At 44.5% G+C, this 20,901-nt stretch overlaps 1 protein-coding gene across 1 annotated transcript in view; it reads right to left on the bottom strand.

Annotated features, from left to right (window-relative positions):
• Positions 1-16,143: 16,143 nt before the first annotated feature.
• Positions 16,144-20,901, bottom strand: part of LOC132401259 (protein PML-like) — a 53,638-nt gene continuing 48,880 nt past the window's right edge. The window contains exon 7 of the mRNA XM_059983282.1: positions 16,144-19,515. Coding sequence (XP_059839265.1) covers positions 19,469-19,515 — 47 coding nt within the window. The 3' untranslated portion in view covers positions 16,144-19,468. The remainder of the gene's footprint in view (positions 19,516-20,901) is intronic.

The raw sequence follows: 20,901 nt of genomic DNA, 5'->3' as shown, positions 1-20,901 counted from the left end.
TTACCCACACTTTTAGATTTAGTATTGACGACGTATATTATCTGTATGTTTGCGTTGATATTATTTTTGTGTATATCAATAAATACTGTTAAAAATAGTAGCATCAGACTTCAATGGACCTCTCTATCTTTGCTGGTAAGTGACCCAGTTATGGGGTACGTAACACTATGGTTTCCATGTCCTTACTATAGTGAGGCAACCAGAACTGAGCACAAGTACCATAGCCTTTGAGAGGGATAGGAGCAGACAGTATGGGAACTTATTTAATTGGAGCATGGTGAGTTATGATGCTATTAGGCAGGAACTTGGGAGTGTGAATTGGAAACAGATATATTCAGGGAAATGCACAATAGAAAGGGTGATTGGGTGAAGGAACCATGGTTGACAAAGGAATGGAACATCTAGTCAAGAGGAAGAGTGAAGCATACTTAAGTTTTTGGGAAGCTTAAGGAAACCCCCAAGGCATTCTACAGGTATGTGAGAAACAGGAGGATGACTAGTGTCAGTGTTGGTAGGGCTGATCAGGGATAGAAGAGGAAATGTATCCAGAGATGAAGGAGATCCTTGATGAATACTTTGCTTCAGCATTCAGCAGTAAGATACCATAAAGATTGGCCTCTCTCCAATTTAGAATTTCTAACTGTGGACCAGGCATATCCTTCTCCATAATAATCATGGAACTATGATTACTGGATGCAAAGATTTCCTCTACACAAACTTCTGTCACCTGCCCTGTCTCATTCCCTAATAGGAGAGCTAGTATTGCACACTCTCTCTAGTTGTGACCTCTATGTACTGATGAAGGAAATTTACTTGAATGCATTTAACAAACTCTATCCCATCTAACCCTTTTACAATATGGGAGTCCCAGTCAATGTGAGGAAAGTTTAAAACACCAACTATCACAATGTTATGTTTCTTGCAAAAGTCTGTTATCTCTCTACAAATTTGTTGCTCTAAATTCCGCTGACTATTGGGTGGTCTATAATATAATACCATTTACATGGTCATCCCTTTCTTATTCCTCAGTTCCACCAATATAGCCTCAATACATGAGCTCTCCGGCCTATCCTGTCTGAGCACTTCCATGACAGTTTCCCTGATGGCACCCCTCCCCTTTCAATCCCTCCCGCTCTATCACAGTTGAAACAACAGAACCCTGGAACATTGAGCTGTCAGTCTTGCCCCTCCTGTAACCAAGTCTCACTAATGCTATGTCATAATTCCACATGCCAGTCTGTGCTCTACAATACTACTTGTGCTGAAATATACGTATCTCAGGACATTAGTCCCACCATGGCATAAATAGACACACCATAGTTGTGTCATTTAAGGTAAAATTGGATAGGTATATGGACAGGAAAGGAGTGGAGGGTTATGGGCTGAGTGCGGGTAGGTGGGACTAGGTGAGATTAAGGGTTCGGCACGGACTAGGAGGGCCAAGATGGCCTGTTTCCGTGCTGTGATTGTTATATGGTTATATGGCTCACTTCCTGATTTTGTATGCAGGCATAACAGCACCTTTCTCCACAACCACTCATCTATATGCTCTAGCTCACTGCTCCCCATGCCCCTGCCATTTTAATTCCACTGCCACTCCTGCAAGTCAGATAATGGCTTTCTCTACTACCACGATGAGGCCACTCTCAAGTTGGAGGAGCAACACCTTATATTACGTTTGGGTAGCCTCCAACCTGATGACATGAGTATCTCCAACTTCCGGTAATTTCTGCTCCCTCCCTGAACTCTTTTTCTGTTCCCTATTATGGGTCCCTTCTTGCCAGTTCTCTTCTCTTCACCTGCTCATCAACTACCCCTAGTGCCCTTCCTCTCCTCTCCTATCAGAGTTCTTCTTCAGCCCTATCTATCACTTCCCAGCTTCTCACTTTATCCCTTCTTCTCCACCACCATCCTATTTTCCACCTCACCTGGTTTCACCTATTGCTTTTAGCTTCTACTCCTTCCCCTCCTCCCACCTTCTTATTCTGGCTTCTCCCCCCACCCCAATACACACACTTCCTTTCCAGTTCTGTTGAAGGGTTTTCAGCCTGGAATATCGGGTCTTTATTCTTCTCCATTGATATTGGCTGACCTGAATAGTTGCTCCAGCATTTTGTTTGTTTCTCTGATTAGACTATATTGTGTTCAGTTCTGATGCCCTCATTATCACAAGGAAATGGAAGCTTTACAGTGAATTCAGAGGAGATGTACTGGGGCACTGCCTGACACTCCAGGAAGAGTGATACATCGAGGAGAATGCAGAAGTTAGCGGTCACTCTCCACAGAGGCCATGGGTCAATCGATAGCTGGGTTGCCAGCATTTGGAAGGCCACAGGTTGGCAGCAGTGTCAGTCTTTGCAGAAGGACTAGTTTGAGTAGCTATTCTCCTCAATTCTGGCAAGAGGATGTTCTCTAAATTCTGAGATTGATGTATTATTTGGATGTAGTTTATCTTGTTCTCCTTCAGTTTTCTGTGTATTCTTTCTGGTTGCCCATTGGTGGGTTGGGGTTCCAGGTGGGGGATGTGTTGGTTTTTATGTTAAGGGAGGAATTGGGGTCTGATGTTTTCAGTGTTTTTTCCTGTGTGGGAGACCTTTTGCTTATTTTTGTTCAAGGTGGGGATTTGGGGTTTGTGAGTTTCGTTTCTTTTTCTTTTTCATGTGGGGAGGGGGTGTCGGTGTCTTTTCTTTCAACGACAGGTAAAAGAGAGGCAAGACAGCGCAGGCACGTGATGTCAGCCAGTAGAGCACAAAAGGTTTAAAAAAGTAAGGAATCTTCAATGGTTTTGATTCGGAGCAAGAAGGCTGCAGTTAAATGGCTAAAGATTTCCGGAGCGAAGGCAGTTTTACTACTCGGGGTAAAAGAGAGGCAAGACAGCGCAGGCATGTGACGTCAGCCAGTAGAGCACAAAAGGTTTAAGAAGACCGCCGTATCCAGCGGGCAGTGGAGTAAGAGGCAGCAGACTGATAGGACTTTGGCTCAACGGGCTTAGGTGGTAACAGGATGAGACTGACTGACACTGACACTGCAAAGACTGACACTGCTGCCAACCTGTGGCCTTCCAAATGCTGGCAACCCAGCTCTCTTTTGGAAGAGGACAGCGAGGCTTGAGAGGAAGTGCAGCGGCGGCCATTTTCAAATTGTCCAATTGCTTCTCAGATCGGAGTTCTGAGAGGCGGGACTGTGCAGGCGCGTGAAGGAGGCCCGGGAAGGAGGGAAGATATATAAAGGAGATACTGAGTGAGGTAGTTCTCTTTTGGAAGAGGACAGCGAGGCTTGAGAGGAAGTGCAGCGGCGGCCATTTTCAAATTGTCCAATTGCTTCTCAGATCGGAGTTCTGAGAGGTGGGACTGTGCAGGCGCGTGAAGGAGGCCCGGGAAGGAGGGAAGATATATAAAGAACGCCGCCTTAAGAAGCGGGCAGCTTCATTTGCGGGCAGCGGAGTGAGCCGGGCGCAGAGTGTAGGGCTTGGGCTCAGAGGGCTTAGGCGGAAGAGGGCACAGTAGGCTTATCTTTTAGTTCTTGTATTTTCAGTTATTTGGGAGGTATGAGTGTGAGGGCAGCTTGTTGTTCTCGGTGTCGGATGTGGGAGATCCTGGAGTCTCCGAGCCTCCTGGACGTCCATATCCGCGCCAGGTGCGCCGAACTGCAGCTCCTGAGGGACCGAGTTAGGGAACTGGAGCTGCAGCTCGATGACCTTCGCCTGGTCAGGGAGAGTGAGGAGGTGATAGAGAGGAGTTACAGGCAGGTGGTCACTCCGGGGCCACGGGAGGCAGATAGGTGGGTTACAGTCAGGAAGGGGAAGAGGCAGGTACTAGAGAGTACCCCAGTGGCTGTACCCCTTGACAATAAGTACTCATGTTTGAGCACTGTTGGGGGGGACAGCCTACCTGGTGGGAGTGACAGTGGCCGAGCCTCCGGCACAGAGGACGGCCCTGTAGCTCAGAAGGGTAGGGTTAGAAGAAAGAGGTCCATAGTAATAGGGGACTCAATAGTCAGGGGCTCAGACAGGCATTTCTGTGGAGGTGATCGGGAGTCCCGGATGGTAATTTGCCTCCCTGGTGCCAGGGTTCGGGACGTTTCTGATCGCGTCCAAGATATCCTGAAGTGGGAGGGTGAAGAGCCAGAGGTCGTGGTACATGTAGGTACCAATGACATAGGAAGGAAAGGGGAAAAGGTCCTGAAACGAGAGTATAGGGAGTTAGGAAGGCAGTTAAGAAGAAGGACCGCAAAGGTAGTAATCTCGGGATTACTGCCTGTGCCCCGCGACAGTGAGAGTAGGAATAGAATTAGGTGGAGGATGAATGCGTGGCTGTGGGATTGGAGCAGGGGGCAGGGATTCAAGTTTCTGGATCATTGGGACATCTTCTGGGGCAGGAGTGACCTGTTCAAGAAGGACGGGTTACACTTGAATTGTGGGGGGACCAATATCCTAGCGGGGAGGTTTGCTAGGGCTATAGGGCGGACTTTAAACTAGTAAGATGGGGGGGTGGGAGACTATTTGAGGAGACTATGGGAGAGGAGGTTAGTTCACCAGTGGAGCAAGTAAATAGACAGTGTGTGAGGGAGGAAAGGCAGGTGATGGAGAAGGGATGCGCTCAGCCCGAAGATGTAGGGGAGAAGAAAGAAAAGGATAATAAATTTGAATGCATTGTTAGGGATGGAAAGAGAGGAGGAGATGGAGAGTATCTTAAATGTATCTATTTTAATGCTAGGAGCATTGTAAGAAAGGTGGATGAGCTTAAAGCGTGGATTGATACCTGGAATTATGATGTTGTAGCTATTAGTGAAACATGGTTGCAGGAAGGGTGTGATTGGCAACTAAATATTCCTGGATTTAGTTGCTTCAGGTGTGATAGAGTAGGAGGGGCCAGAGGAGGAGGTGTTGCATTGCTTGTCCGAGAAAATCTTATGGCGGTGCTTTGGAAGGATAGATTAGAGAGCTCCTCTAGGGAGGCCATTTGGGTGGAATTGAAGAATGGGAAAGGTGCAGTAACACTGATAGGAGTGTATTATAGGCCACCTAATGGGGCGCATGAGTTGGAAGAGCAAATGTGTAAGGAGATAGCAGATATTTGTAGTAAACACAAGGTGGTGATTGTGGGAGATTTTAATTTTCCACACGTAGACTGGGAAGCTCATTCTGTAAAAGGGCTGGATGGTTTAGAGTTTGTGAAATGTGTGCAGGATAGTTTTTTGCAACAATACATAGAAGTACCGACTAGAGATGGGGCAGTGTTGGATCTCCTGTTAGGGAATGCGATAGGTCAGCTGACAGATGTATGTGTTGGGGAGCACTTCGGGTCCAGTGATCACAATAGCATTAGCTTCAATATAATTATGGAGAAGGACAGGACTGGACCTAGAGTTGAGATTTTTGATTGGAGAAAGGCTAACTTTGAGGGGATGCGAAGGGATTTAGAGAGAGTGGTTTGGGTCAAGTTGTTTTATGGGAAGGATGTAATAGAGAAATGGAGGTCATTTAAGGGTGAAATTATGAGGGTACAGAATCTTTATGTTCCTGTTAGGGTGAAAGGAAAGGTTAAAGGTTTGAGAGCACCATGGTTTTCAAGGAATATTAGAAATTTGGTTCAGAAAAAGAGGGATGTCTACAATAGATATAGGCAGCATGGAGTAAAGGAATTGCTCGAGGAATATAAAGAATGTAAAAGGAATCTTAAGAAAGAGATTAGAAAAGCTAAAAGAAGATACGAGGTTGGTTTGGCAAATAAGGTGAAAGTAAATCCAAAAGGTTTCTACAGTTATATTAAAAGCAAGAGGATAGTGAGGGATAAAATTGGCCCCTTAGAGAATCAGAGTGGTCAGCTATGTGTGGAACCGAAGGAGATGGGAGAGATTTTGAATGATTTCTTCTCTTCAGTATTCACTAAGGAGAAGGATATTGAATTGTCTAAGGTGTGGGAAACAAGTAAGGAAGTTATGGAACCTATGACAATTAAAGAGGTGGAGGTACTGGCGCTTTTAAGAAATTTAAAAGTGGATAAATCTCCGGGTCCTGACAGGATATTCCCCAGGACCTTGAGGGAAGTTTGTGTAGAAATAGCAGGAGCTCTGACGGAGATCTTTAAGATGTCATTAGAAACGGGGATTGTGCTGGAGGATTGGCGTATTGCTCGTGTGGTTCCATTGTTTAAAAAGGGTTCTAGAAGGAAGCCTAGCAATTATAGACCTGTCAGTTTGACATCAGTGGTGGGTAAATTAATGGAAAGTATTCTTAGAGATAGTATTTATAATTATCTGGATAGACGGGATCTGATTAGAAGTAGCCAGCATGGATTTGTGCATGGAAGGTCATGTTTGACAAACCTTATTGAATTTTTTGAAGAAGTTACAAGGAATGTTGACGAGGCTAAGGCAGTGGATGTAGTCTATATGGACTTCAGCAAAGCCTTTAACAAAGTTCCACATGGAAGGTTAGTTAAGAAGGTTCAGTCGTTAGGTATTAATGCTGGAGTAATAAAATGGATTGAACAGTGGCTAGATGGGAGATGCCAGAGAGTAGTGGTGGATAATTGTTTATCGGGATGGAGGCCGGTGACTAGCAGGGTGCCTCAGGGATCTGTTTTGGGCCCAATGTTGTTTGTAATATACATAAATGATCTGGATGATGGGGTGATAAATTGGATTAGTAAGTATGCTGATGATACTAAGGTAGGAGGTGTTGTGGATAATGAGGTGGATTTTCAATTTTCAATTTTCAGGGAGATTTATGCCGGTTAGAAGAATGGGCTGAACGTTGGCAGATGGAGTTTAATGCTGAGAAGTGTGAGGTTCTACATTTTGGCAGGAATAATCCATATAGAACATACAGAGTAAATGGTAGGGCATTGAGGAATGCAGAGGAACAGAGAGATCTAGGAATAACTGTGCATAGTTCCCTGAAAGTGGAGTCTCATGTAGATAGGGTGGTGAAGAGGGTTTTTGGAACGCTGGCCTTTATAAATCAAAGCATTGAGTACAGAAGTTGGGATGTAATGCTAAAGTTGTACAAGGCCAAATTTGGAATATTGTGTGCAGTTCTGGTCACCGAATTATAGGAAAGATATCAATAAATTAGAGAGAGTGCAGAGACGATTTACTAGGATGTTACCTGGGTTTCAGCAATTAAGTTACAGAGAAAGGTTGAACAAGTTAGGTCTCTATTCATTGGAGCGTAGAAGGTTGAGGGGGGATTTGATCGAGGTATTTAAAATTTTGAGAGGGATAGATAGAGTTGACGTGAACAGGCTGTTTCCATTGAGAGTAGGGGAGATTCAAACGAGAGGACATGATTTGAGAGTTAGGGGGCAGAAGTTTAAGGGAAACACGAGGGGGTATTTCTTAACTCAGAGAGTGATAGCTGTGTGGAATGAGCTTCCTGTAGAAGTAGTAGAGGCCAGTTCAGTTGTGTCACTTAAGGTAAAATTGGATAGGTATATGGACAGGAAAGGAGTGGAGGGTTATGGGCTGAGTGCGGGTAGGTGGGACTAGGTGAGATTAAGGGTTTGGCACGGACTAGGAGGGCCAAGATGGCCTGTTTCCGTGCTGTGATTGTTATATGGTTATATGGTTATAGGATGATTATAGGTTATAGGTAGGTTTAACTGGGTTAATTGCAATAAGTAGTATGTGTGGGAGGCCAGTTTTCTGTGCTCAGTGTCAGATGTGGGAAGTCCTGGAGTCTGCCAGCTCCCCAGATGGCCATATCTGCACCTGGTCTGTTGAGCTACAGCTCCTAAGGGACCGCGTTGGGGAACTGGAGATGCAGCTCGATGACCTTCGCCTGCTCAGGGAGAGCGAGGAGTGATAGAAAGCAGTTATAGGCAGGGGGTCACACAGGGGCCACAGTCAGGAGGGGGAAGGGGAAGAGGCAATGGCTGTGGCTGTCCCCCTTGACAATAAGTACTCCTGTTTGAGTACGGTTGGAGGGGGGGGGGGGGACAGCCTACCTGGGGGAAGCGACAGTGGCCGTCCCTCTGGCATAGAGTCCGGCCCTGTGGCTCAGAAGGGTAGGGAAAGGAAGAGGAAGGCAATAGTGATAGGGGACTCTATAGTTAGGGGTTCAGACAGGTGATTCTGTGGACACAGGAAAGAAACTCGGATGGTAGTTTGCCTCCCAGGTGCCAGGGACCGCGATGTTTCAGATCGTGACCAAGATATCCTGCAGTGGGATGGAGAATAGCCAGAGGTCGTGGTACATATTGGTACCAATGACATAGGTAGGAAAAGGGAAGAGATCCTGAAAAAAGACTATAGGAAGTTAGGAAGGAAAGTTGAGAAGCTGGACCACAAAGGTAGTAATCTCAGGATTACTGCCTGTGCCACGCAACAATGAGTATAGGAATAGAGTGAGGTGGAGGATAAATGCATGGCTGAGGGATTGGAGCAGGGGGGCAGGGATTCAGATTTCTGAATCATTGGTACCTCTTCTGGGACAAGTATGACCTGTACAAAAAGGACGGGTTGCACTTGAATCCCCGGGGTCCAATATCCTGGCAGGGAGGTTTGCTAAGGCTGTTGGGGAGAGTTTAAACTATAATTGTTAGGGGGGAACCGAACAGAAGAGACTGGGAAAGAGGAGGTTGGCTCACAAAAAGAGAAAGCTTGTAGACAGTACAAAAGGGAGGATAGGCAGGTGTTAGAGAAGGGACGTGTTCAGACTAAAGGTTTGAGATGTGCCTATTTTAACGCAAGGAGCATTGTGAACAAAGCGGATGAGCTTCGAGCGTGGATCAGTACTTGGAGTTATGTTGTGGTGGCTATTACAGAGAGTTGGATGGCTCAGGGACAGGAATGGTTACTTCAAGTGCCGGATTTTAAATGTTTCAGAAAGGACAGTGACGGAGGCAAAAGAGGTTGATCAGAGATAGCGTCACGGCTACAGAAAGGTGGATGTCATGGAGGGATTGTCTACTGAGTCTCTGTGGGTGGAGATTAGGAACAGGAAGGGGTCAATAACTTTACTGCGTGTTTTTTATAGGTCGCCCAAAAGTAACAGGGATGTCGAGGAGCAGATAAGGAAACAGATCCTGGAAAGGTGTAATAATAAGAGTTGTCGTGATGGGAGATTTTAATAATTGATAAATTGGCATCTCCCTAAAGCAAGGGGTTTAGATGGGGTGGAGTTTGCTAAGTGTGTTCAGGAAGGTTTCTTGACACAATTATGTAGATAAGCCTACAAGAGGAGAGGCTGTACTTGATTTGGTATTGGGAAATGAACCCGGTCAAGTGTCAGATCTCTTAGTGGGAGAGCATTTTGGAGATAGTGATCATAATCCCCTTTACAATAGCATTGGAGAGAGATAGGAACAGACAAGTTACAAAAGTGTTTAATTGGAGTAAGGGGAATTATGAGGCTATCAGGCAGGAAATTGGAAGCTTAAATTGGAAACAGATGTTCTCAGGGAAAAGTACCGAAGAAATGTGGCAAACGTTCAGGGAATATTTGTGTGAAGTTCTGCATAGGTACGTTCCAGAAGACAGAAGTTATGGGAGGGTACAGGAACCGTGGTGTACAAAGATAATAATAAATCTCGTCAAGAAGAAAAGCTTACAAAAGGTTCAGACAGCTAGGTAATGTTAGAAATCTAGAATATTATAAGGCTAATAGGAAGGAGCTTAAGTGGAAATGAGGAGAGCCAGAAGGGGCCATGAGAAGGCCTTGGCGGGCAGGATTAAGGAAAACCCCAAGGCATTCTACAAGTATATGAAGAGAAAGAGGATAAGGCGTGTAAGGAAAGTGTATGGAACCAGAGGAAATAGCAGAGGTACTTAATGAAATACCTTGCTTCAGTATTCACTATGGAAAAGGACCTTGGCGATTGTAGGGATGACTTATAGTGGACTGAAAAGCTTGAGCATGTAGATATTAAGAAAGAGGATGCGCTGGAGCTTTTGAAAAGTATCAAGTTGGATAAGTCACCGGGAGCAGATGAGATGTACCCCAGGCTACTGTGGGAGGTGAGGGAGGAGATTGCTGAGCCTCTGGCAATGATCTTTGCATCATCAATGGGGATGGGAGAGGTTCCAGAGGATTGGAGGGTTGCAGATGCTGTTCCTTTATTCAAGAAAGTGAGTAGAGATAGCCCAGGAAATTATAGACCAGCAAGTCTTACCTCAATGGTTGGTAAGTTGATGGAGAAGATCCTGAGAGGCAGGATTTATGAACATTTGGAGAAGTATAATCTGATTAGGAATAGTCAGCATGGCTTTGTCAAGGGCAGGTTGTGCCTTACGAGCCTGATTTAATTTTGAGGATGTGACTAAACACATTGATGAAGGAAGAGCAGTAGATGTAGTGTATATGGATTTCAGCAAGGTATTTGATAAGGTACCCCAAGCAAGGCTTATTGAGAAAGTAAGGAGGCATGGGATCCAATGGGACATTGCTTTGTGGATCCAGAACTAGCTTGCCCACAGAAGACAAAGAGTGGTTGGAGATGGGTCATATTCTGCATGGAGGTCGTTCACCAATGGAGTGCCTCAGGGATCTGTTCTGGGACCCTTACTCTTTGTGATTTTTATAAATGACCTGGATGAGGAAGTGGAGGGATGGGTTAGTAAGTTTGCTGATGACACAAAGGTTGGAGGTATTTTGGATAGTGTGGAGAGCTAGCTGTCAGGGAATACAGAGGGACATTGATAAGATGCAAAACTGGGCTGAGAAATGGCAGATGGAGTCCAACCCAGATAAGTGTGAAGTGGTTCATTTTGGTAGGTCAAATATGATGGCAGAATATAGTATTAATTGTAAGACTCTTGGCAGTGTGGAGGATCAGAGATCTTGGGGTTCAAGCTTATAGGACACTTAAAGCAGCTACGCAGGTTGACTCTGTGGTTAAGAAGGCATATGGTGTATTGGCCTTCATCAATCGTGGAATTGAATTTAGGAACTGAGTGGTAATGTTGCAGCTATATAGGACCCTGGTCAGATCCCACTTGGAGTACTATACTCATTTCTGGTCGCCTTACTACAGGAAGGATGTGGAAGCCATAGAAAGGGTGCAGAGGAGATTTACAAGGGTGTTGCCTGGATTGGGGAGCATGCCTTATGAGAATACGTTGAGTGAACTTGGCCTTTTCTCCTTTGTTATGTGTGATGAGAAAACCATGGGGAGATTGGGTCCAGAGTTGACCCCCCATGAAGTATGCTGCTAATGAGAGAGTGAGATAAAGAGGGGGAGAGGCACCATGCTGCACATACTGATAATGAGAGAGACACAAGGATTTAAAAATTATGTCTTCTTCGCTGATTGTTGACTTTACTTCCAAGGACTTTGCCACTTTGCCTGCTTGTGTGAATCCCTGCTGACACAGCATAGTGGGTACCAGGTGCCTGCTGAGACAGGAGGGAGTGGCCAGTTTAATGGACATGGACAGTTGATGGATGGCTGATATCCCGGCAAGGGGGATAAAAGTCGAGTCTGCTGAGACGCCGGCAGACATGCCACTGGACACTGAAAGAGCATTGTGCACCCACAGGAAGGTGGGGGTTTGGAGGATCGATTCGGGGGAAATCGGTCAGAGGCTCACAGTGTGTGAAGGCAGGCCAGTGGGGGCTTGTGTGGGTGTCCACCCTCGCCTGGGTGATGAGCCCACCACTGAAGAACGGTCTGACCTGGAATGGAGGGGTCATAATCAGTGACCACAACGGAACAAGAAAACAACGGAAGGTTTGCCTGCTGCAGCTGCTCATCTCTCTCTCTCTCTCTCTCTCTCTCTCTCTCTCTCTCTCTCTCTCTCTCTCTCCAACGTCACAACAGCAACTACCTCAACCCAAACTGAACTAAACTGAACTCTGCATTATCTTAAGACTATTCATTTACCCCAGACTATGATAGAGCTTGGTTTTGATTCTTATTCCTACACTTCAGTATTTATCATTACTAACCTGTTTTATATGTATATTTACATTTTTGATACTGTATTACTTAGTTTACTAATAAACTCCTTTAGTTACAGTACCCCCAGACTCCAACGTATCATTCCATTTCTGCTGGTTTGGTAACCCGGTCACAGGGTATGTAACAAATTGGGGGCTCGTCCGGGATTCTGAACAGGTAGGTTGTCGGATTGATTGCGGTAAATTCCTTTATCTGATTCGGTGGGTGGGGAATACAGGTAAACAGCAGAGATGGAGATTGACAAGTTTTTAAGGGAACCAACTTCGGAGGCAGTAGGGGATCCAGAAATTTGGAATTGTTGAATATTGCGACAGTTGAAACTTGTGAGGGTGAAACTGGCAATGAGGAAGTCGGAGATACAGAGAGCCATAGTTGACCACTATGTATCTGAGGGGGTGTTTTCCGAAGAGGAGCAGGAGATGTTTCCCGAGAGTAAACCTAACAGGGTTGAGCTTCCGCTTCAGATGGAGAGATTAAAGATGGAGGAGGAGGAAAGGAAAGGGACTATGAGTTCTGAGTATGGAAACTGGAGGCTGAGGAAAGGGAGAAGTAAAGGCAGTTTGAGATGGATAGGTTACAAGCGTTGCAGGCAGGGGAACATGTGGTGGACCCAATCAGGGGGTTCAAAGTTGGTCAGGAGGCTAAGTTGGTACCCCCATTCGAGGGGATGGATGTCAATAGGTACTTCCTCCATTTTGAGAAAGTTGCTATGAATCAGGACTGGCCTAAGATGTGGGCTGTTCTGTTACAGAGTGTTCTTAAGGGGAAGGCTCAGCAAGCCTATTCGGCATTGTCTATGGATGAGGCTAAAGATTATGATGAAGTAAAACGGGCTATACTGAGGAGTTATGAGCTGGTTCCAGATGCATACCGGCAAAAGTTCCGGAATTTGAGAAAGCCATGTATTTAGAGTTTGCCCATGAAATGCACAGGTATTTTGAGTGTTGGTGCGCCTCAAAAGGGGCCGGTGAGGATCTGGACAAATTAAAACAGCTGATGCTGATTGAGCAGTTTAAAAGTTGCGTCCCTGGGGGTACGAGGACGTATTTGGACGAGAAGGAGGCAGAGACTCTGTCTGCAATTGCAAAGTTAGCAGTCGAGTATGCCTTAACCCATAAAATTTCTCCCAAATAAGAGCTACTAGAGGGGTAGTCGGGATGGTAGAGAAAGCCCACCGGCGAAGTCAGAGATTAAGCTGGGGACTAGTGGAAAGGGTACGGAGGAGGAAAAGCAGGCTGGCAGGAAGTTTCCCAGCTTTGCGTGTTATAATTGTGGGAAGGCTGGTCACATAGCATCTAAGTGCCTGGCTCTGAAGAAAGTGACAGGGAAAGGAAAGGCGCCAACCCCAACCGCCTGCATTAAGCCAACTGAAATGTCACTAAAGAAGAAGAAGGAGCCAAGCTGAGTTCAGGAGGGATGGGAGAAATTTCTTCTGAACCAACTGGTATCTGTGGAGGGTCAACCCCAGTGCCAGTGAAAATCTGGAGAGACACTGGGGCTTTTCAGTCCCTAATCCTAAGCAGTGTGTTGGACTTTAGTGCTGAGACCCAGACCGGTGACGTGATGATAGAAGGGGTTGGAAAAGGGACTGAGGTAGTGTTGTTGCATAAAATATTTTTGAAGTGTGAGTTGGTATCCAAACAAGTCACGATCAGGGTGCGGTCTCACCTTCCGATATGTGACGTGGATGTCTTACTTGGTAATGATATTGATTTTGTCGTGGTTTCTCTTGCCCCAGAAATGACCAAGAGACGCAGAAGATTCTTCAAGAAGGGTTAAACTTTAATTTGCAAATCAAAGCTGAGACAGTCATTGAGCTAGTCGCTGATTGCCCACCGATCTATGGACACAGCATTTTTTATATCAATCTCCTGGTCCAGTTTTACACGTACTACACGTACATCCCATTGACTTAATCATGTTCTAATCTACATCTCTTAGCTCCCTCTCATTAACACACCATTGTCTTTTACATTCCTAAGATTTCATTCTCTAGCAAATAGCAAGTTTACATTCTTAATACTTCGTGACTTAATAATGTTCTAATCTACATCTCTTAGCTACCTTTCATTAACATTCTTAATATTTCATTCTCCTGCTAAATTGGGTACATGCATAGCAAATAGCAAACTCAGAACTGACCAATGTTCTAATCTACTTCTCTTTAGCTACCTTTAACACACATTCCTAAATGTCTTCTACATTCCTAGATGTATCATTTTGGACACATGCATAGCAAGTTGACTACATAGTTTTGGTTGCACAGCAAATAATACAACTTTTATACTCCATAATATTTTTATACTCCAAAAGTATCTGGACCAGTCACGATCAGGGTGCGGTCTGCACTCCTGATACGTGATGTGGATGTCTTACTCGGGAATGATCTTGCAGGTGGGGATGTGTACTCAGCAGTGAAGCTGACGAACAAGCCTGTAAGTGCTGAGGACACGCCCATAGATTCTAATGCTTATCCCGCCTGCACAGTAACCTGCAGCATGTCGAGAAAGGCGGCTGAGACAGGCACAAATTTAACTAAGTCTGGCATTGATTTAGCTGAGATGTTTTTCCCAGCCTTGCACCAGGAGGGGTTAAAGGATGAGAAGAAAGAGGATAGTGGAGCTAAGGAAAGTAAGGGAGAGGAGGTGTATTTACCATTAGCAAGGAAGGAACTTATAAAGGAGCAGAGACGTGATGAGCTTGTGGCATTGAAGGAGACAGCTCTCTCTGAAGCAGGAATTAAGAAGGAGCCAGTGGGCTACTATATGAAGGAGGGAGTATTAATGAGAATGTGGAGGCCGACCACCATGCCTGCAGATGAGGACTGGGCAGTGGTACACCAGGTGGTGGTTCCGAAGGTTTATAGGGACAAAATTTTGAACTTGGCCCTTAAGATACCCCTAGGTGGACATTTTGGAGTAAGGAAAATGGTAGTTAAGAGTTATGAGAGAATTTTACTGGTCTAATATGAGGAAGGAATTTATGGAGGCACAGAGCCAAGATGAGAAACAGATGTGGCAGCTAGAAGGTCCAGGGTTGGACACTGGTGATTTAGATAGCTTGAAGGAGCTGGTTGTTGTTGAGAATTTAAGTATGTTCCCGATGATGTAAGGGCATTCCGAGATGAAGAGGATGCCACTACCTTGAGGGAGTCTGCTGGGTTAGCAGACGAGGTTGTTTTAACCCGCAAAGTTGAGTTTGCTCCAGATGGGAGTTGCCCAGAGAGTAACTGGGAGGATCAGGGGAACTTGGAATTTGAGACTGGGATGGGTATTGAAAGCCTAGAAGAAGCAGCTGTCCCATTTGCCTGTATTCATGTTGTTGAAGTACCTGTGGATTCACAGGGTACTGAGCCTTGTGTTGAAACTCAGGAAAGGTCTGAGGTGTCTGACTTGGTTAAAAAGGAATGCAGTCCTTTTGGGTCAGATGGACTTGGTTCAGTGAGTAAGGGGCACCAGTGGAAAGTGAGGATTCTCAGTCACTTGTGTTAGAAGGTGTTCTAGAAGTTAGTGATGAGACGAAAGCTGGTGATGTGAATATTATTGAAGATAAAGGAAAAAGTATTGTTCCTGAACTTTTGAATAAGGGAAATTTAAAGTCTGGATTGGTTTTAGAAGCATTGACCATGCTGAAGGGATAGTGGGTTGGTAACAAGGTGCCTGCTAGTCTGTTACAGTTTGTTTTGGAATTTAAAGATAAATAACGTGGTTATGTTGTTCAAGTTTGTGATTTGGAGAGGCAAAACTTGAAGTGTTGTTTTGACCAAGAGGGATCACCTGCTGGTGTTATAAGAAGTAATAGACTTAAAGATCTTGAAGATAAAATTAATGACTTGCTTAAAATTAATGAGTTGTTTGGAAGTTCAGCAAATGGGCTTAGTCTGGAAAACATTAGTGATAAGCTACCCCCTGTGCAGGAGGTCTGTGAAGGCCTATTCCAAGCTGGTGAGCACTCTGATCACGTGAGGGTTAAGTGTTCTGTGTCGAAGTGGAAAAGAGATAATGGTTGATAAAACACCACTTTGAATAACAAGATTTGGTTCTGCAGGAATTTGATTTGATTTTGTAACAAAGCATGTGAATAATAAAGACAATGTCATGGTAGATTGACTGAATGTTAAGTTTAAAAGTGAAATATAGATTAGTATTTGTATACGCTTCTGTAATGTGTTACGTGATAATCACACATGTATCTGTTTAACCTCTGTAATATACACCTACATTAAAAAAAGCTATTCCAGTGTAGAAAAAGAATTAGTCATTTATTCTGGCGTTACAACATTTTGAGGTTTACATTTGTCCGGCATGGAAACCATTGATAGTTTATACTGATCACAACCCACTGGTATTTTTGACTAACATGAAGGATAAGAATAGACCACAACTAAGTTGGAGTCTGATGTTACAAGAATTTGACATACAAAGGCAACTGACAATGTAAGTGCTGATTGTTTATCTAGGTGTTAGATTGGAAATTATATCTGTGTTACTCTGTTGGCTAATGACTGCATCTGTATTATATTAGACTCTGTAATGTGCCTTACTATTGAATTCCCTCCCCCGGTAAAAATTGTTTTAAGGTTATGTGTGATGAGAAAACCATGGGGAGATGGGATCCAGAGTTGACCCCCCATGAAGTATGCTGCTAATGAGAGAGAGAGATAAAGAGGGGGAGAGGCACCATGCTGCACATACTGATAATGAGAGAGACACAAGGATTTAAAAATTATGTCTTCTTCGCTGATTGTTGACTTTACTTCCAAAGATTTTGCCACTTTGCCTGCTTGTGTGAATCCCTGCTGACACAGCATAGTGGGTACCAGGTGCCTGCTGAGACAGGAGGGAGTGGCCAGTTTGATGGACATGGACAGTTGATGGATGGCTGGTACGCCGGCAGGGGAGATAAAAGATGAGTCTGCTGAGACACCGGCAAACATGCCACTGGACACTGAAAGAGTGTTGTGCACCCACAGGAAGGTGGGGGCTTGGAGGATCGATTCGGGGGAATCGGTCAGAGGCTCACAGTGTGTGAAGGCAGACCGGTGGCGGCTTGTGTGTGTGTCCACCCATGCCTGGGTGATGAGCCCACCACTGAAGTACGGTCTGACCTGGAATGGAGGGGTCATAATCAGTGACCACAACGGAACAAGAAGACAACGGAAGGTTTGCCTGCTGCAGCTGCTCATCTCTCACTCGCTCTCTCTCTCTCTCCCCCCAACGTCACAACAGCAACTACCTCAACCCAAGCTGAACTGAACTGAACTCTGCATTATCTTAAGACTATTCATTTACCCAGACTACGATAGAGCTTGGTTTTGATTCTTATTCCTACACTTCTGTATTTATCATTGCTAACCTGTTTTATATGTATATTTACATTTTTGATACTATATTACTTAGTTTACTAATAAACACCTTTAGTTACAGTACCCCCAGACTCCAACGTATCATTCCATTTCTGCTGGTTTGGTAACCTGGTCATGGGGTACGTGACACCATGTTGTGACATGACACAATAGAGGATGAGAGGTGACCTGATAGAGGTGTATATGAAGATGAGAGGTATTGATCGTGTGGATAGTCAGAGGCTTTTTCCCAGGGCTGAAATGATTGCCATAAGAGGACACAGGTTTAAGGTGCTGGGGAGTAGTTACAGAGGAGATGTCAGGGGTGTTTTTTTAATCAGAGAGTGTGTGCGTGGAACGGGCTGTCAGCAACGGTGGTGGAGGTGGATACGATAGGGTCTTTTAGAGACTTTTGGGTAGTTACATGGAGCTTAGGAAAATAGAGGGCTATAGGTAAGCCTAGTAATTTCTAAGGTAGGAACATGTTCAACACAACTTTGTGGGCTGAGGGGCCTGTATTGTGCTGTAGGTTTTCTATGTTTCTATCAAGCATGATAGCATTCACCAAACTGCAGATAACAGCCCAGCTGATTACAGTTTTCCTTCTTCCTTAAATAGTGGGATAATGTTAGCTATCTTCCGATCTATGGTAACTGTTCTTGACCCAATGAATTTTGGAAGATGACAGCCAGCTTATCCATCCACAGCCCCCTCTTCCCCTTTTTCATAACCAGGCAAGCAGATCCTTGAAATTTGCCAGTTTTCAGTCCCATTAAGTTATCCAACACCACTCATGAACTAATGCTAATTTCCCTCTGTTCCCTATTCTCCCTAGACCTGTTGTTCTCCAATACTTCCAAGAGATTTGTTGTGACATCTTCTGTGTAGACCAACAGAAAAATATTTATTTAATTTTCATAATCTTGAAAATAACTTTTCAGTGTGGAAAGGACCCTCGTTAACTTTGATAATCTTCAAAATAGAGATGTTACTGTCTATTTTTACTGTCTGATATATATATATTACTGTAATTCATGTTTTTTTCTACTATTACGCATTGCATTGCACAGCTGCTGCAAAGGCAACGAGTTCACGACAAATGCCGGTGACATTAAACGTGATTCTGACAAGTCCAGTGAGGACATCTTCAAAAGGTGGTGCCTCAGAATTGCACACCCCTACCATTTGAGAACTTCTTCCTCTGTGGAACACATCTATCCTACGCCTTGTGAACTATTCCCAGAAACTTCAGCCTTCTCTGCTCTGCCTTCATTCCCATGATATCTGGAACTCATTGTAAGAGGGGCTGATGGAGTCAGACATAATTATTCTTGCAGATGCAATTTTTCAAGTGCTTAAAAAAGCAAGGCATAAATGGATATGGTTCGAATCCTGGCAAATGGGATCAGTGTAAATGGACCAGCATGGACATGGTGTGCTGATGGCCAAGAGATTTCAAAAAATGATCATTGTTGCTTTGAAAAGAATCAAAAAAAATATAAAAAACAGTAAATACTTAGACTGAATCATGCCAAATTTAGTAATCTATTTGCTATGTTAATAAACTGATTGGCTTACAGCTGAACTTTGTTTTAAGAGAGTGGATACTTAATATGAAAGAGAAGTTACACAGCGCAAAGTGATACATTTAAAGACTGCAATAAAGTATGTATGGCATCCAGTTGTCTACAAGACCATGGATCTGCGCCTGGAAAGTCTTCTCCAGGGCGCAGGCCTGGGCAGGGTTGTATGGAAGACTGGCAGTTGCCCATGCAGCAAGTCTCCCCTCTCCACGCCACTGATGTTGTCCAAGGGAAGGGCAAGGGCCAATACAGCTTGGCACCAGTGATGTCGCGGGAGTTAGCAGAACGAGGTTGAAGGCAACGTCGGACTGCCTTAGGGACTCCAGCTCCGGATTTGTCCTCAGGGTTTAATCCCGAAGCCTTTCCCATGAGTGGGTATGGCCGCAAGGCAGCGGAGGTTTGAAATCAGAGTTTTCCCTCTCTTAGATGCACTGCCTTCCCAGGCTGACGAGCTCCATCTACCCAAAGCAATAAAGCAACTAATTACATTTCTATCCATGTCAATTCCAGATAACAGATCAATAGTGCAGGTATTACACATTACAACCATCAGTCAATATTAATCACCACAGTCTTGAGTGTCAGTGCTGCTGCTGGGCCTTTCCGTTCCAATTCAGGCCTTTACCTCCAGCCGAATCTCAGCTGGAATCTTCAGAATCTATCTGTATCATCTCCACTGGAATAGCTGAGAGAAAACATTCAGGATCAGATTGTGTTTCTGATATAAACAAAGCAATCAATTAGAACCCATAATGTTGGAGAGAATGAGATAAATGTTGGAAAATCTGCCATTAGTGGTTTAGTAGAGAAAGAACATTTACTGGAATGCATTCCTTGTTCAACATTAAATAGGTACAGTCGGCCCTCCTTATCCATGGGGGATTGGTTCCGGGACCCCTCGTGGATACCGAAAAATGCAGATGTTCAAGTCTTAAACCTCAGTACGGGTGGACTTTAGGACCCAGGGGAGCTCCAGACCTTATTTAACCTGTCTCAGTGCAGGTGGACTTTAGGACCCGGCGGAGCTCAGGACCTGCTGCCCACGGCTGCGCTGAATACGCAGTGTTTCTGTTCCGTTGACGGAAAACGATTATGATTGAAAATAAAGTGGAAATAATAAAGTGATCGGAAAGAGGTGAAACGCCATCGGTCATTGGAAAAGTGTTAGGCTACAGTCAGTCAACGATTGGAATAATTCTAAAGGATAAAGTGAGAATAATGGAGCATGTGAAAGGCCCTGCCCCGATGAAAGCTACAATTATTACTAAGCAACGCAGTGGTTTAATTATTGAAATAAATACGTTTAAGTGTTTTATATGCATAGAAAGGTAAAATATATACTATATACAAAGACAAACATTTGATTAACACTGAATAATACCAGACATACCTGTTCTGACTTACATACAAATCTGACTTAAGGGCTGCCTATACTTTAAATCATCTCTAGATTACTTATAGTACCTAATACAATGTAAATACTATGCAAATAGTTGTTATACTGTATTGATTAGGGAATAATGACAAGAAAAAAAAAGTCTGTACATGCTCAATCAACAAGTGCTGGAGAGAGAACTTCCCGGTTTTCCCGATCCACGGTTGGCTGAATCCGCATATGCGGAACCCGTGGATAAGGGTCTGTGGATCCCTTCAGGCCAGCCAGTCACTGTCTGAGGCAATACCTGCTCAGTAACTGCAGCAGATTCCTTGAATTCAGAGCTCAAAGTGCTCATTAGCTTCATGGATCAATTTAGCTCACTGACAGAGATACAAGGAAGACTCACTAATTCTGTAAATCTGGAGGGACTCAGCAGACCAGGCAGCATCAATGGAGGGAAATTAACAGTCAATGCTTTGTGTTGAGATCCTTCAGCAGGTCTGGAAAGAAAGAGGGGAGGTAGCCAGTATAAAAGGTTGGGAGGGGTAGTGAATGAAGAGAGAGCTGGCAGGTGACAGACGAATCAAGGTGAGAGGGGCAAGAAAGACAGGTGGAGGGAGTGGGATTGATACAAGAAGCTGGGAGAAGATAGGTGGAGGTGACAAAGGGTTGAAGAAGATGGAATCTGATAGG

The sequence above is a fragment of the Hypanus sabinus genome, chromosome 10 (genome assembly GCF_030144855.1).
Source record: "Hypanus sabinus isolate sHypSab1 chromosome 10, sHypSab1.hap1, whole genome shotgun sequence".
Lineage (NCBI taxonomy): Eukaryota > Metazoa > Chordata > Chondrichthyes > Myliobatiformes > Dasyatidae > Hypanus > Hypanus sabinus.
Note: the sequence above shows the minus strand (reverse complement) of the source record. Positions and strands in the feature narration are given on the sequence as shown.